General features: G+C 46.8%; 1 protein-coding gene across 1 annotated transcript; it reads right to left on the bottom strand.

The window, feature by feature from the left end:
• Nucleotides 1–3,887: 3,887 nt before the first annotated feature.
• On the bottom strand, nt 3,888–14,217 carry UTP23 (UTP23, small subunit processome component). Its single transcript, XM_018560852.1, has 3 exons — nt 13,940–14,217; nt 11,416–11,590; nt 3,888–4,256 (listed from the first exon to the last, which is right to left on the bottom strand). Exons 1-3 carry the CDS (start codon nt 14,125–14,127, stop codon nt 3,888–3,890), a joined length of 732 nt encoding a protein of 243 aa, XP_018416354.1. The 5' UTR covers nt 14,128–14,217.
• Between the last annotated feature and the right edge of the window lie 2,832 nt (nt 14,218–17,049).

Below are 17,049 nucleotides of genomic sequence, written 5' to 3'. Positions count from 1 at the left end.
GTGTGATGACTTCTCCATCACAATCAACAGCACTACAATCAGCCCCTCCTGTCAAGCCAGGGTGCTCGAATAATCCTTGATTCTGAGCTCTCCATTCAGCCCCACATCCAATCACTATCCAAATCCTGCCAACTCAACCTCCGTAACCTTTACAAAATGTGTCCCTTCTTAACAAATAATACCGCAAAGCTTCTAATTCACTCCCTTGTAATCTCTCACCTTCACTACTGCAACTCCCTCCTTGTTGGCCCACCACTAATTCAGTCCATTATGAACGCTGCTGCCATACTCATCCACCTTACCAACTAATCAGTGTCTGCCGCCCCTCTCTGCCAATCCCTCCACTGGCTCCCACTCCTCCAACGTATAAAATTCAAAATACTAACAATAACCTACAAAGCCATCTACAACTCCGCCCAAACCTACATCACTGACCTCATCTCAAAATATCACCCAAACTGCCCCTTTCTCTCTTCTCCTGCTCTCTTGTCACCTCCAGGACTTTTCCAGAGTATCTCTTATCCTCTAGAACTCCCTACCCCAATCTGTTCGCCTATCTCCTACTCTTTCCGCCTTCTGGCGATCCTTGAAAACTCATCTCTTCAGGGAGGCCAATTCCACCTCAATATAACAGTCCTTTCAATTATTTTAATAAATCACCCCAAACAGTTACCTTTTGTATCACTTGCCCCTCCTACTAGATTGTAAACTCTCTGGAGCAGGGCCCTCCTACCTCCTGTACTGAAATTGCATTGTGATTTTAATGTCTCCCTCAATTTTGTAAAGCTCTTCCCTCACTCACAGTCTCACTCCGATCCCTGTTGCCTCACGTGGTGCCTCTGGTAGTCAGCGCTGGGCAAGATCGCTGCATCAGCTTGTGGGAGGCGCTCACAATTCTGCCCTGCTAACATGATTAGGTTAAATCATGATCCATAGTACAAGTACAGCACACACGTCCCGTACACTGCAGTCTGCAGCAATAGAATTACAATTCTCCCCTGCTAACATTCATATTAGCAGGGGAGAATTGTAAATCTATTGTCTATCTATATGGAGTACATATAGAGCACACACTACAGACAATAGATTTAAAATGATCCTCTGCTAATATTAAGAGCTTCTACATAGGGACCCCCCTTGCCCTCACTCACTGTTCGATGATGGTGCCTCGCTGGTGAGGTCCTTGTCGGCGCTGTTACGATCGGCGGGCTATGGAGCCGCTGATCGCCTATATGTGAAACACCCGGTAACGGGTGTGTGCAATGGTCGGGTCTTTTCTGCCCGTGTGTGCCCGCTAGGGGGCGCACACGAGCAGAAAAAAATGCCGTCCGGAGACGGCAACCCGCCAATGCTGAAGTGCCGTCCGTCCGGTTTTTTACAATGGGCGGACGGCAAGAGGTTAAAAGAAGCCTAGCTATACTAAAGGTGGCCATACAATGTGCGAATTTCAGCCAGTTCCTTAAGAACTTTGCAGTTGGTGCTGCTGTTAGCACCCTTTTGGCCGGCATCCCTTGATCAGCTGATCGAAGGAGCTGATCAGAAAATCTTCGGAAGAACAGAGAGGGAACCCAATGAGTTGCCAGCTCTGGGTATTCTGACAACGGCTGTCGGCAGCTGTCAGAATACAATAAAGACAACAGGAGATTCCTCGATTAATGCTCATAAGCATTGATGGAGGAATCTATACTATTTTCTTCGATCAGCCTGCAGGTTGAACAAAATAAATAAATCACCGTGTATGACCAGCTTTACTTTTAGGGGAAACAAATGACAAATAGCACCTTGCGCCAAACCCTGTGTAGCTGCAAGCACTATAGGAAGTATTACCCTCTAAATGTATCAAATTATAATAATGAATGTGCTGCGCTTCAACTAGAACAGTCAAATAAATAAACAAATCTCTATAATAAATATGTGCTAAACAATACATGCAATCAAAGTGATCACAATTGCTGTTCTTGTAAATATCAATCCTTAAAAATAAATCTCCCTCGTTTCAAGCCATGGGCTGCTGGAGAGTTAAGCATAGGTGGCCTTCTATTATAATATAATATAAGCGATGCACCGATACCATTTTTTCAGTATCGAGTACTGATATTTATCTTTGGGTACTCACCGATACCGAGTACCGATATCGGTACTCCCTCTAGCATGGAGCTGGCTTCCCAGCCACTCGGGAAGCTGAGCAGCGCGTCATTACCCACCACCGGCTTCATGATTGCCCGGGCTATTTGACTGGCTCGATGCTAATTGGCTGGAAAGTCATTACTCGCCACCCGGCTTCCTGATTGGCCGGGAAGCCGGTTCCATGTTCCCTCGTAGCACTGCTGGTCAGAGGAAATCTCCCTCTGACCGGAATCCGGTATCAGGGATAATTATCAGAGCTAATACGAGTATTTGCCCAAATACTTGTTATCGGTGCATCCATAATTATGAGTGACCCTGTGTCACATTTAGTAGCTATGGACAAGTGACTGCAATGTATAGAGCAGACTTTCTGTGTCATGGCACCCTGGGGTGCCTTCTAGCTTTGTCAGAGGTGCCCTCACATTTTTGGGAAATAGGGGGACACTGGTGTAATGGGGGCTTCTGAAGTGAAGAGGGAACTTTTTTTTGCCTAGGGTCCCACCTTAAAATCCATACCAGTCCCCGTTTTGGATAAGGGTGTGATTTTGATGGGGGCACATGTCGTTTTTTACATTTTAGACTGGGGTGCCTTGAGATTTTTGTGTGACAGCATGCAGGTAAAATCACCTGGGTGTATCCAGGATGGCATATACTGTATGTGTGTCCCAGGTTACATAGTTACATAGTATTTGAGGTTGAATAAAGACATAAGTCCATCAAGTCCAACCTATTGCGTGTATGCATTTTCAGGTTCAGGTTGTATGCAGATTTTTTCCACTAGAAGGAGTGCTGGGAGGCTGGAATGGTAGAGGCAATGAGCCCAACTGAAGTAAGCTGGCCATTAGGCCTCTATAAGAACACCCAGACTGCTCAGAGATTTGCTCCACCCTGGAACCAGAAGTATGCCCTAGTAGACCGAATGACTCTGTGATTGTTTATAAATAGACCGCCAAGAATATTTAACTGCCACCAGAAAATGAAGCAGGGATTTATAACTAGAGAGCTGCTTGGGTGGTCTGGGAGCTCCGTTACAGAAACCCCAAGTTTAATAAAGAAAGATGAGCTGCTACTTGACCCCTCCACACCTCACCATTGGTCAGTGAGGTTGCCTATTACTCTAAGGGACCAATAGCGAGCTGTGGGAGGTGGAAGAACCAGACTGAAGTTGGATTTGCTGCATTAAAGATATGGGTAGCACAGTAGGTTTTTGGGCTCTGGAACAGCTAACCGTCTCAGCATGTACCTGCTTTAAATTTCTGATGGCAATAGAACGTTAAAGTCAAAACCAAGGGGGGCACACCTATCTGTTCCGGTGTCTTCATGTGTGCTTAGACTTTTACGCTAATTTACATGTCATTGAAAGGACGTCATGAAAAAAGCATGGCGGCTGTCATTGCTGGCCCTCTTTTAAAAAAATGCTAGTGGCATGGCTTCAAAACTTTTGACTCACAGCTCTGGAACAAGCATGCTGTGAAAGAGTTTGAAAGGTGTCAGGATTCATTATCTATACCTGTTCCAGGTCAGTGGCTTTACAAAGCAATACAGCCAAAGCACCAGTATGATGGCCAGGAAGGCTGATGTGAATGTGCGCTGTGTAAAGTGCTGTATAAATTGTCAGTGCTCTATAAATACCTGGAATAAATAAGTGAATCACATCTCCAAAATAAATTCATTATTTTAGTGAAATAAATACAAAAGCTGAAAGAAAGAACAATATCATACCATGTTTTATATAAAAAAAAATATAGAAATAATTCCCACTATGCCGTCTCTATATTGTCTTTTCCCACCCCCTTCCCTCTCTTCCTTTTCCTCTTCTTCTTCTGATCAGGAGCCACTGTGATAGGCTGAGCCGACGTTTTTTTCTTCTTCTGGCAGCTTAGCGGGTTGGGACCTCCGACGCGTTTCCTCTTTCTCCCTTTACGTTCTGTGTCCGGAGCCACCCCCTGCTCATCCTTCAGATGCTCCAGATTCTTCTTGTGATGGTCAGGCACCAGCTCGCTGGTCTGTAACGCCTTGACGTGATCCACGGATTTGGGCGACGGCTTGTCCAGGACGATGGTGTTCTGAATGATAAACATTAGTGGGATGCCCGCTTTCTTCCTTAGTTTTTCCCTGAGACTGTGATCCTGGGAAACGAGATTGAAAGACAAAGTGTATACTTTCACTTCCGCTAATCACAATACGGTTTGTTTTCTGGGCCCGCTAATCCTGCAGGTAGCTTAATGAAGTCTCACCAGATGAGAGCACAGGGGAAATGGGATACAATGCGGGGATTATCATACATTCCACTAAGCAGGTATGTTGCGCTTTCCAGAGCTGCTAATACACTGGGGATTAACAGGCTGCGTGTTGATAAAAGGAATACACCCGGAGTGATCAGCAGAATAAACAAAGCATTAACTTGGCTAATCAGATGTATCAATTAGACTAATATCTCATTTGTGGCATGGTGTGAATGTCAATAAGAACACAGAGACCGTGGAAAACTCAATATCAGTCCATAAGAAGTGCCGCTACGGCTGGCTGCTAAAAGGAAACTGTAATGGATTCCGAGTCAATTTTATTTTTGTTTAGTTTTTTTTTTATATACACAATTTATTCACATCAAATCTTTATTTACAAGGAGCATCAATGACATAGATTTGACAAAGCAGCCTGGAGTTTCTATAAAGACAGCACAGTAGTAGCTTTAACCTTTGTGAATGTCTAAATGAAACAAACATTCAGTTGCAGGGAATCTTCTGTGTAAACAATCGGCTCTTGTTCCCACAACAGTTCCGGTTCGCATGGTAAGCGTGTGACAAGGAACCTACAGCTCCCTTTAGGGCAGGTTCACACTATTTTCCGGAACAGATCCGGTCCAGAAAATAGTGTGAAGCTGCCGCAGTTCCAGTGCATTCTGGAGCAGACAAAATGAGACGAGCAGTATTTTTCTTGTCTGGAACGGACTCCGCTGGTGTGAACCAGAAATAGCATAGAGATACATTAGGATGCATTTTGAGTATGAAAACAACCTGGTCTGGAGATGATCTGGATGTTGTGTTAATGGGCCCTTAAAGAAGAACTCCAGGCATATTAAACATTAATCCTTGATGTCGAGGGATAGCACCACTGCAAGGGTTGAAGTTTAATATGCCTAGAGTCCTTCTTTAAATGGAGCTGGAGGCTTGATTTCACATGCTTACCATGCGCACCTGAACTGTTGTAGTGCTTGTTTAGGTCTAAAATAAAAAATAAAAAGCTATACTCGCCTGATCCTTGGCCCTGCGGTGGTGACCCCTAACCTCTCTTCCCCCTCCACTCCATCTGTGGAATGAAGGCGCCGCCGCTGTGGGACAACGTAAGTGAATGGGCGTTAGATGTCACGTGTCTTTAGACTGGCCGGAGCACGAGAGGCTGCAGGGAATGGTCTAGCAGCCCGGTGGGACTGAGGATCAGGTGAGTATATATTTTTTATTTTAGACCCTAGACCAGGGGTGGGCAATGTCAGACCTCCAGCTGTTGTGGAACTACAAGTCCATGAGGCATTGCAAGACTGACAGTTGCAGGCATGACTCCCAGAGGCAGAGGGTCGTTGGGATTAGTAGTTAAAAGAGAACTATTGGGTAAGTGTTTTTCCCCATAGTTCTCCTGTAATGGATGTGGTTAAGCATGATTATGACAAAATGCCTATCTCAATAGATCAATTGTAATATATATGTTAATTTGCTTTTTGCCCCCCCCCCTCACCCCCAGATCCGAAGTACGCAGCAGAAATTGGAACCAAGTTGGCGCCTCCTCTTCAGACAACGCACCCAAGACGAAAGATATAAACATCTATAAACATCTTGGCAGGAAGTTATGCATAAATGGATCTAACCAATGATAAGCTAGAATATATAAACTAAAATACTTTTCTGCAATGCTACGCTCAAATATACACGTTCACCTGTTAAATAAAAACCCTGAAAAGGAGAACAATAAAGCAGAAGTGATTTGTACACTGATTGGAGTTGGTGTGAATTTCATTTTGTCTCTGTGAGAGTATACTCTATTGAATCAGGCCAGGCGGCAGATATAAGTACGGAACTTTTGATCTGATCTAAATTTGGAACCAAGTCCATAACACTCCTAAGGGTCACGGGAGAACATACACTAGCATCCTCCCGTGACCCAAAGCTCAGTATATTGCGAGCTACAACTTGCGTTATACTGAGAGCGCCGCAGCCGGGACGGATCCCGACAATGCTGTTGAGATCCACCCAGCTGCGTGAGTGACAGCTGTGCCCGCCCCCTCCCCGTCCGTTCCTCGACTTGCGCGGGAGGATTGGGAATCCCTGCGGGGAGCGGTGACTGAAGGTCGTGGCTATCTGCAGGGAGATGATCGAGAAGTAAGCGAGTGACGGTATATGTTTGCTCACTTCCCGATCTATTGAGCCGACGTGTGACAGTCTCATTGTCACAGGTCGGCTAGAACCATGAGGAGTGAAAAGCACTCACCTCATAGTTCTCCTTTAAAGCACAGATGGAGGGCCGGAGTTGACCAGCCCTGCCCTAGACCAAAATGAGCAGTTAACCCTTGCAGTGTGGGTAGCTGGAAATGATGCATATGAAATATTTCAGATTTATCTGGTTTAATAAACAACATTGTGCTTTTTATCCTGAACTTCAACCATTTTTATTTTGGATCTGTATTATTGCTGCCGACAAACTAAAATAGATTTTGAAGCCCCGATATCTTTTTGGTCATTCAAGTGGCACTGTGGGCAAAACCTAATAAAGACAGGCAGGCAGGCAGGCAGGCAGGCAGACAGACAGACAGACAGACAGACAGACAGACAGACAGACAGACAGACAGACAGACAGACACAGACGTTACTCTTTAGTTTTCCTCTTAGTTCCACTTCAGTGACAAAAGGGAAGAAAAATGCTATAAAACTCGACCAGGCTTCCGGCACTCACTCCGCACCACTTTCATCACAAAATGCTTGTGTCATTCTTCTGACCTACAAATCCTGGGTCACATAAGAGCAGCGAAGGCGACAGGTACTCTTTAAACATAAACGCTCACAATTGGCAGGACTCGCACTTAGCAAAACACAATCCAAAAAGATCCGCTAAATGGATTCCAACTCCCTCTTCAAAAGCTTCCATAATTAAAACCTTCTTGGGCATTAAGTTCATTTGTATGGAACATCAGATTGCTCCGAGATGGGAATTTAGATGAAAAACCTAATCTAGTTAATTCACTTACTGTGTATTAATCAGTAAACAACAAAGCATACAATTTACATCTGAGATTGCCAAAGAATTTGAATCCGCGAGGTACGGCTCTCCGGGGCGATGGAGGCTCCAAATAACTTTTATTCCAGACGAGACAAAAATCAACACTGACTAAACTTCCAGAATGTTTCTGAACTATTTGGAACTTTGATCCCAGTCTGTATTTTGAGAGGTTAACTCTCGAAAGCTTGTCTTTTAAATATTTTGTTAGTCCAATAAGAAGGGTATCATCGCATACTGCAATATTCCGTTTTGTTTTTTATACATCTCTACTGGACTAATACGGCTTACCCATTTACATATACATACATATATAATGTGTGTGAGCAGGATCGATCCATCCTATCTGGGGGTGATAGTGAGGTCTGCTGCAGACCTCTCTAATCACTCACAGATAAACCAGGGATCGATCCTGCTCACAGCTCACAGCCTCCTCGCTGCAAAGACATGAACAGGTGAGGGGGCTGGGGGGGGAAGGGGTTGAGTGTATTATAATTTTGTTGGGGGGTTAATAAAGGGGAGCGTATTATTTTATGTGTGGGGGATTAGTAAGGGGGAGTGTATTATTTTATGTGTGGGGAGGATTAATAAGGGGGGGGAGGCGTAACGTTGTTGAGCAGTGTATTATTGTGCTTTAAGCTGGCCATACACCTTACAACCATCGCACAACTTTCGTGCGATGTTTGTGAGGTCATTAAAATCTCGTACGATCTGCCCATCTTGGACAAGCAGATTGTACTTGCGATCATCGCAAGCCATCCCCGCTGAGGGGCGGGCTTCCAATGATTGCAGTGCTGAGTGGGCAGTGTGCTCTTGCGCACACCGACCTGTGCGGCATTCGTCTTCCGACCACGCTACCAACCTGCCAAGAATCGTACGATTTTCGGCAGGTTTTCCAGCGTGCTTGGAAGACGAAAGTCGTATGACCTTACAGTAGAAGCGGTCGCACGCCTTCCATACACTGCACGATTATCATACGATCGCGGGATCACCCACAACTATCATAGGATAATCGGCAGGTGTATGGGCACCTTTAGTGTATTTGTATATTATGCCCCATTCACACCTACAGTATATTTCAGGTGTGATTAGAGATTCCTGTGTCAGGAACTTGCGTTTTCCTGCAGCAGGAATCCCTAATCTGCCGTTTACAAGCGGCAACTATCATTAAATTATTTAAGAGGGTGTATTTAGGGGCGGAGTTAAGGCCGGGGCAGGGTTGAGGCCGTGACACACTGCACGCGGAGCAGTGGCGCACTGTCTTTGCGAGCAGTGTGTCATGTAATTTTCTCCTGGGCACCTCAGCTGGCGAGAGCTCGCGGAGCTGAGATGAACAATTTCAACTTCAGCCAATCAGCTCGCACGTATAAACCGACGGGATGCGACGTCTGGCCGGTTGTTAAGCACCAGCCAATTGGCTGAAGGTGCAGTCAATCATCTGACTGCACTCAGCTCGCACACTGCACGCAAAGCTCAGTGCCGGATAGCTTTGCTTCGCTCTGCACGGCTTTGAGTGCAGTGTGTCACGGCCTTAAGGGTTAGGTGGGGCAACTGATGGCTAGTGACTCTTAAGGCCTGGCGAGTACTCATACTCGTCCAAATGCTCTTGATACTTACCCCCGATACCAGAACTTCCAGTCAGAGGGAGATTTCCTCTGACTGGCGGTGCCGCAAGGGAACATGGAGCCGGCTTCCAGGCCAATCAGGAAGCCGGGCGGTGGGTAATGACTCACTGCCTGGCTTTCCGATTGGCTGGGAAGCAGATTCCATGCGGTTTGACTGTCTCAATGCCAGCTTCCCAATCTGCATCGAGTCCGCTCCCTGAGCAATCAAGAAGCCGGGCGGCGGGTAATGACACGGGAACCGGCTCCATGCTAGCAGAAGTACCGGTAGCAGCGAGTACTAAAAGATGAATATCGGTACTCGATACCGAAAAACTGGTATTGGTGCATCCCTACTTATAATAGAAGACCACCTATACTTAACTTTCCAGCGGCCCATGGCTTGAAACGCTGCTGCACTGCCCCTAGCCCTTTCAGCTGTTCTACACTTCCGGATGCATGAAAACCTGCTCATCCCACCCGTTTTTTTCGATACCGAGTACCAATATTTATCTTTCGGTACTGGCCGATACCGAGTACTGATACCAGCATCCCGAGGTAGCGTGGGCCTGGCTTCCTGACCAATCAGGAAGCCAGGCGGTGGGTCATGACCTGTCACTCGGCTTCTTGATTTGTCAGGAAACCAGGCTGGCTCGCGGTGTATCAAGGGAACGTGAAGCCGGCTTCCAAGCCGATCAGGAATGCCGGGCTCCATGCTCCTTTGTGGCACTGCCCTCTGACCAGCAGTTCCGGTATCGGGGTAAGTGTCGGAGCATTTGGGGCGAGTGTGCGTACTCGCCCAAATGCTCGGTATTGGCACCAATGTCAGTATATCCCTAATAAATATATATTAATTCCCTTTATATTGTAAGCTCTAAGGGGCGGGGCCCTCCTAACCATCTTGTTTTGATTTACATTGTAACTGTAATGATCTCCTTACATTGTAAAGCGCTGTGCAAACTGTTGGCGCTATATAAATCCTGAATAATAAGAATATGAATGGCACCCAAACACACCTCCCGATGCCTCTAAGGGGAGCCATTCAGATGAATGGAAATAATGATGCGCTGTGTGATAGCGTGCATTAAAAGCACTGCATCATGTGATTAAGAAAATGCTATGGTGTGAACTGGCCCTTAAAGTGCATGTCCAAGCATGACCAAAATTTACCCGACCCTTCCCGCCAATAATTTTGCTGCAAGGGGAATTTTTCTTTTCCCGGAATTCATCTTTTAAAAAAAAACTCTGGTCATTTTAAAAACGTTCCCTTGCAGTGGGCCTACCCCCACACTATAAGACCCCGTTCACATTGAGCGATTTATCGCGCGGTAATTCCCGCGATATCGCGGCAAATTACCGCGCGATATCGCGCTCCAATGCAATCCAATGGGGCAAAGGGTCCTGCTGTAGCAGGTCGTGTGTCGCTACAGCAGGACCCTTTTTTGAGCGGATTTAGCCGCGATTCAAGCTTGCTCAATGCAAGCTTGAACGCAACATCGCGCGGCAAATTTCGCGATGTCGCGCAATATGCAAATCGCGCGACAAACGCGCGATTTGCATATCGCGCAGTGGGAACGGGGCTTAAGGGTTAAATGCTCGTTTAGGAGTAGGGTACCTCAGAAAAAGGATTCTATTTACCTGATCCCCATTCTCTGGGGGATGGAGTAAAGCAGATATACTGAGGCAGTGGGAATTCACCTCTTTCCCCTCTTCTCTGGCTGTCCCTCAGCGTCCTCACGTCTAATGCAAGTCAATGGACCTGATTTAGATGTGATGATGTCAGCGCCCCTTAGACCGCCAGGGCCCAATAGAGAAGAGGCTGCAGGGACAGGTCTTAGCAACTTGGCAGGATTGAGGATCAGGTGGGTATATCTGCTTTGTTTGACCCCCCTAAAGATAATGAGCACTTAACCCATGCAGTTCGGGAGTAACCCTACTACAAGGGAACATTTTTTTTTAAATTCCTGGAGTTCTTCTTTAAAGGGAACATACTTACTGTAGCAGTCAGCTGGAGCATTGGCGCTGAATCCTAACAATCCCGCGCTGAAATATTCCCACCCATTCATCAGCAGAGACCACCTAACCAAACTTCTAGTTGACATGGACAGATCCGGGATCAGCACAGTCTATATGAAGAGTATACGAGCCCTTCTGCTACTCTCCATCAGCACCAGAAAGTCTCTCACATACTGTAACTTTAAGTTACCATTTCTTCAAAGTCCTGCCTAACATAAAAGTAAACAGCGCTGCAAAATCTCAAAGAGGAAAATGTTCCTTCGAGGTGCCGCGACTTCTCTCCACCCCACCGTCTTGTTGTCTAATTGAATTCCCAGGATGCTCTAGTTCTCAGCTACAAAAATCAAAGAAATCTTGCTGGCCCACCCCCGGAGTGATCTTTATTCAAATGATACATCTGGCATACCTGTGTGGCGACGAAATAGTGGTGCGGGTTATTGTCTGCGATCATAGATAACAGGCATGCTGAGGCGCCGACAGGGCTCTTGGAATGAGCGCAGCTCCGCACCTGAAAACGCTGGGCAATTAACTTGGCCCCATACAGCTCCTTCCCCAAGGATTCCAGTTCCTTCAAAACACAGCTGAAAGAGAGAATGAGGGAATTACCAGGCGCAGCAGCTAAAAAAACAATGATTATTTACAAGCTGATGACCCGTAGATGAAGCGCACAATGTCATATAGCAGGATTCAGTAATTGGGGTAAAAGCATGCTGCATAGAGCTGGTGCAAAGTCCTACTGATCTCTCCATCGCCACCTGCAGGCTGGTGCAAAGGACTGCAGTCATCCATAGGGCCCTACAAAGCCATTCTAAGGCTTGATTCACACTGTTCCCAACCTGTGGGTCGCAACCCAAAAGCGGGCCTGCTGCGCTAAGTGAGAGGCTCCTCAGCCTCATTCTAGCGCAGCAGTGTCAGTTCTCACACTGGCTGCCAAATGTCGCTGCAGCCAGGGAGGAGCTGACAGCAGGCGAGTGTTTTTTCGTCCTACATTTAGCCCTGCTTGCAGGGTTAAATGTACAGCAGGGGAGCCGGTCAAGAGATTTCGGCGGCTGTAATTTGCCTGCTGCTGTGTCCCAACCCCTCACCCTCCTCCATTATACATCCTCTTCTGCCAGCCGCCTCCCCATCGTGGCTTTTCAGGACCCCCGATATTGCTTCAGGACGGAGAGCGGGGAAAAGATTGGAGAAAGTCTGTTCTCAGCTCTGCTCCATGTGAACATTGAGACAGAACGCTGCTATCGCAGCCTTCCCCTCTAAGCTGTCACAGGAGAGCCAGCACAGTGCTGTGTTAGAACTCCTGTATTGAAGGTGACAGGTTGAACGAAGAGAACCTTTCACCTTCAAATGCTATTACACAGGGGCTCGTTAGCTCTTGTGTGATAGCAATAAAGTTAAGTGGAAAAAAAAAAATTAAGAAATTAAAAATAATATTAAAAAAAGTGATAAAAAAGTAAACAATAATAAAATGAAAATGATAAAAAATAAAAGATAAGATAAAGAAATAATAATTAGGGATGCACCGATACCAAGTGGCTGGAATTGATCGGTAGGCCAGGCAGCCTCGGCAAATGTTACCAAGGGGGTCTAGGCTCCAAGAAGGTTAAGAAACACTGCCCTAGCACTATTGGCAAGCAGCCTGCTATTGAGCTGCTGTACTGCCCTCTAGTGGGTGTATTATGATGTACTATAGCCCCACCTACTGGCCAAATCTTAGATGCAACTACAATATTGAAGCACAACGTTTGTCAACCTTTTATCCCATTATCCTAGATAGGGGTCTGGTATGAATCCTAAAGGGATACCCATAAAAAAAAAAAAAACCTGGAGTTCCCCTTGGTGATATATTACAATGACTACAGCAACACCTAAAGTATAGAGCAAATCTGTACTATAGTAGCACCTAATGACGCAGAGTTCAGTTATAGCATTGCCTACCGGAGCACATCTGTACTGCATTGTTTTACTGGGGTACCTGCTGGCTGGTGCAGATCTGCATTCCAGTGACTATATCCATAACTACAGGTAGGTGCAGGGGAAGTACAATAACACTTAGTGATAGGTGCAGATCTATACCATAATAACTACACCAGTGTCTACTGACTTTGCAGACTTGTATTTTGGTAGTAAATACTGTGACTGTACTGTATTGCTCTACAGAGGCAACAACGCAGACCTGCACTAGTGACCACAGCACCAACAGTACAGGCTGTAATACACTGCTCTACAGCGGCACCTAGAAGATCTGCAGTACAGTGACTAGAGCGGCACCTAGTGGCTCATAGAAGATCTGCAGTACAGTGACTATAGCGACACCTAGTGGCTCATAGAAGATCTGCAGTACAGTGACTATAGCGACACCTAGTGGCTCATAGAAGATCTGCAGTACAGTGACTATAGCGACACCTAGTGGCTCATAGAAGATCTGCAGTACAGTGACTGTAGCGACACCTAGTGGCTCATAGAAGATCTGCAGTACAGTGACTGTAGCGACACCTAGTGACTGGGAGAAGATCTGCAGTACAGTGACCAAAGCAGCACCTACAGGCTGCAATACACTTCTCTTTAGTGACACCTAGTGGCTGGTGGAGAACTGAAATACAGCAACACCTAGTGGCTGGTGGAGAAGATCTGCACTACAGTGACAACAGAGGCAAGTACTGGTCGGTACAAGACTGTACTACACCAACACCTATTGGCTGGTGCAGAGCTGTCCTATACTGCAATACAGAAAAACCAACAAGCTAGTGAAGATCTGCACTACAGTGACCACAGCAGCACCGACAGGCTGTATGCATTGCTCTTTAGCGCCACCTAGTGGCTGGTGGAGAACTGCCGTACCGAGCCTATAGCGCCATCTAGTGGCTTAAAGCAGAAGCGCACTACAGAGGCAACTACTGGTCGGCACAGCGCTGTACTAAGATAACACCTACTGGCTGGTGCAGAGCTGCACTTCCCCCATCAGGTATTTGGGCAGCTGCTCCTTAATCTGGATTTTATTCTTCAGAGCCGCCTGGCAGAAGGTTCCGTCCAGTAGCACCTGGTAGGGCTCCCGGAAGCGGAAATTGTTCCGGTAGAAACTCAGGTTCTTCTTAGCGTGTTTCTGCCGGGTGATCTTCATTCTCGGCGGATCACTGATGTGACGTCACCCACACCCGAGCACCGACGCTGCACGAGACACGTGCTGTGTGTCCCGGAATTACGTCACCCTGATGCCTATGAGCCCTCCTCCGGGGCGGGGTTCGGGGTATCACATGACCACGTCCCGGATTGTTCACGTGATGGGATGGTGTGTATGAGCCGAGCTGTGTGTTGCTAGGAGACAGAGGCTGTCAGCGTGAACCAGGGATAACACTGGAGTGGTGTGACAGTCTGCGGAACCACAGGGAGTCCAGGAGGCTTATGTATTGTCAGTGCAGAGAGATTCCAGGGACACAGTGTCATGTGTAAGCATCTGTCCCCGGAAATGCTCTAATTACAGTATAAGACCTCCATTTCTGGGTGTCACAGTTCCTGTTTATGTCAGCACTTTTAGGGCTAGTTCACACCACAAACAGTGCGTTCCGGCCCCATTTGGAGCCGGAACGCACTAGATCGCATCCGAGCGGATCCCTGCGTTCAGGGGTGTGGCGGTGCATTGAAGCCAATGGCACTGCAGCCACGCCTCCCGGCCGCAGTGCGATCGCCTACATCTGAACGTGTGGCACATCAATGCCTGCGTTCTGGTCGGGTTCGGTCAGAAAAAATAGTGCATGCAGCATTTTTTCTGACCGGAACGCAGGCATTGATGTGCCACGCGTACGGGTGTGGGCGACCTCTGCCTGCTGATATGAAATCATCTTACATTCATTAAACAAACACATTTTTCTTGTACTTTTAATTATTGTTTTTCTTCTTCCTAGTCCTCTTGGGCATTAGTGATGTAATCATAGCCAAGCGATGCATCCTGGGAAGGTTACATCAGCAGAGCATTACTGAAAACCTCATCTGTAACCTCAGGGAAAGGCATTTTCCTCCCGAGATGATGTGCATGGTCACATGTCCTAGTCACATGTACCAGAGTTCCAGGAAGTAAAGGAAGATGGATTTATCTGCCCTTAGGCCAGGTTCACACCATTTTTCTGAACCAGATCTGGAACGCAGTGCATTGCGTTTTGCTGTGTTTTTACAGTGATTTTGCCACGTTCTGGAGCGGGTTTCATTTTTTAGGTTAAAATGGGCTTTCAGGTGCAGTCCAGTGAGTTTTCATGTGTAAGTATGCAGTTTTGATGCATTTCTCAATGCATTCCAGTGCATTCCGGACCAGAGAAAATGAGACAAGCAGTATTTAATTTGTCTGGACTGGAACAGACTGCGCTGGTGTGAACGGAGACCAGAATTACCATAGGGGTACAGTGAGATGCTTTTTTGGTCGGGAACAAACTGTTCTGGTCTGGACATGATGTGGACAAGCCCTTAGTAAAGATGGCCACTGCGAGGAGAATAGGGAGGAAAAGAGAAATAAGGAATGCAAAGAATACAAAGCCGGCAATGATCTAGAAGTATGTGTGTGTAGATTCCATCACTAAACATTTCTAAAGGTGTATTTGTTGTCATTTTGAAGCTATGGGTGACATTCCTCTTTAGGGGCTCATAGACAAAACAATGCTGTCCACTGCGACGCACAACTTAAAGTGGACCTCCAGCCATGAAGAAAAATGTTCTCTCATTCGTCCTCCCCTCCTACACAATCGCAGAAAAACATTTCATACAGTAAATATCTTTTGGGTATCTACATCACACATCCCAGGAGGCAGTTCTGCGAGATGTCACGCATGCACATACATGAAGCTGGTCTCTTCTGCCAGGTCTCGGCGGTGGTCTGGCCATGTGCAGGGGATCTCACACTTGCGCAGACACAGCTCGGATCTCTGCTTGGTCTATGGGACATGGCAGAGATCTGCGGCCTTTCTACGCATGCACAGGATCTTGTTCCAAAATGGTGGTACAAGGAGAATTTCCCTGCAAGGGGGACAACGCTGGATTCCAGGGACTAGTATTTATATTTTCCTACAGGGACAATGATAAGGGATTGGAAATGTCATTTCAGCTAGGTGAGGGGAAGTTCCTCCTTAGGCAGTCCCCGTAGAACCCTAATGCGGCACAATGCCATAAGAAGATTGCTCCTACTCCCCAATACGTTTTTCTTAGTTTTGGATGGAGTGAAGAAGGATTAGATCACGTGTCGGGTTTTTATTGCTGTCTGTGTCCCCGTTGGGGAGATTCACCCTCTCTATCTGTCCTGGTGACCACAATCGCTGAAAGTGAAAGAAAATTCCACATTTTTGGTTGCCACCAGAACAGGAAAAGATGGGAACTCTTCCAATGGGGACACTAGTTCTGATGACCCTGCTGACCACCAGGGATTTCCCTCTCTTTGGAGGGATTTCCTCTCACTTCCTGTTTTGGCTATCAGACAGGAAGTGAAGGCAAATCTCCCCAGAGGGACACAGATGGCAAAAAAAAAGCTGACGGGTTATAACCCTTCATTATTCTATCCAAAACTAACAAAAAGTTGTGGCTTCAGTTTTACTACAAGTAGACCTGTGCGTGGAAGTCCATCTTCTGCTGAACGTACATGCCCGCTCTGGCTGTAAGCGCGGCAGGTCTCATGCATCTCCACTCCCCTCTCCTCCTTGCCAATCACCAAATGTAGCCTGGCATGATTTGATTTGTGATTGGCCAGGGAGAGAGGGGACGGAGATGTGACCGCGACACTGAGGTGTATGAGCCCTGCAGGGCATGTGCGTTCAGCAAGAAGATGGACTTCCACCCGCAGGTGTACTTGAAGTAGAACTTTACTTTGTATAGAGTAAGGGAGGGTTATAACAAGGGATGCACCGACACCGGTGTTTCGATATTGAGTTCGAGTACCAATATTTATTTTAGTACTCGCCGATGCCGAGTACTGATACTGGTACTTCCGGTAGCATGGAACTGGCTTCCCGGCCAATCAGGAAGCCGGGCAGCGTGTCATTACCCGCTGCTCGGCGTCTTGATTGCC

This window comes from Nanorana parkeri, unplaced genomic scaffold (assembly GCF_000935625.1).
Source record: "Nanorana parkeri isolate BGI_ZX_2015 unplaced genomic scaffold, ASM93562v1 scaffold482, whole genome shotgun sequence".
Classification (NCBI taxonomy): Eukaryota; Metazoa; Chordata; class Amphibia; order Anura; family Dicroglossidae; genus Nanorana; species Nanorana parkeri.
This window is presented reverse-complemented; position numbering and strand designations above follow the sequence as displayed.

Bases quoted from the DNA above. Each gene is read 5' to 3' on its own strand.
- UTP23 (XM_018560852.1), bottom strand. From the start codon at position 14,127: ATGAAGATCACCCGGCAGAAACACGCTAAGAAGAACCTGAGTTTCTAC. The intron at 11,591-13,939 runs GTAGGTGTTATC...TCTCTCTTTCAG, and splicing joins GTGCAGCTCTGCACCAGCCA to CTGTGTTTTGAAGGAACTGG. The intron at 4,257-11,415 runs GTATGCCAGATG...CTCGTTTCCCAG, and splicing joins ACTATTTCGTCGCCACACAG to GATCACAGTCTCAGGGAAAA.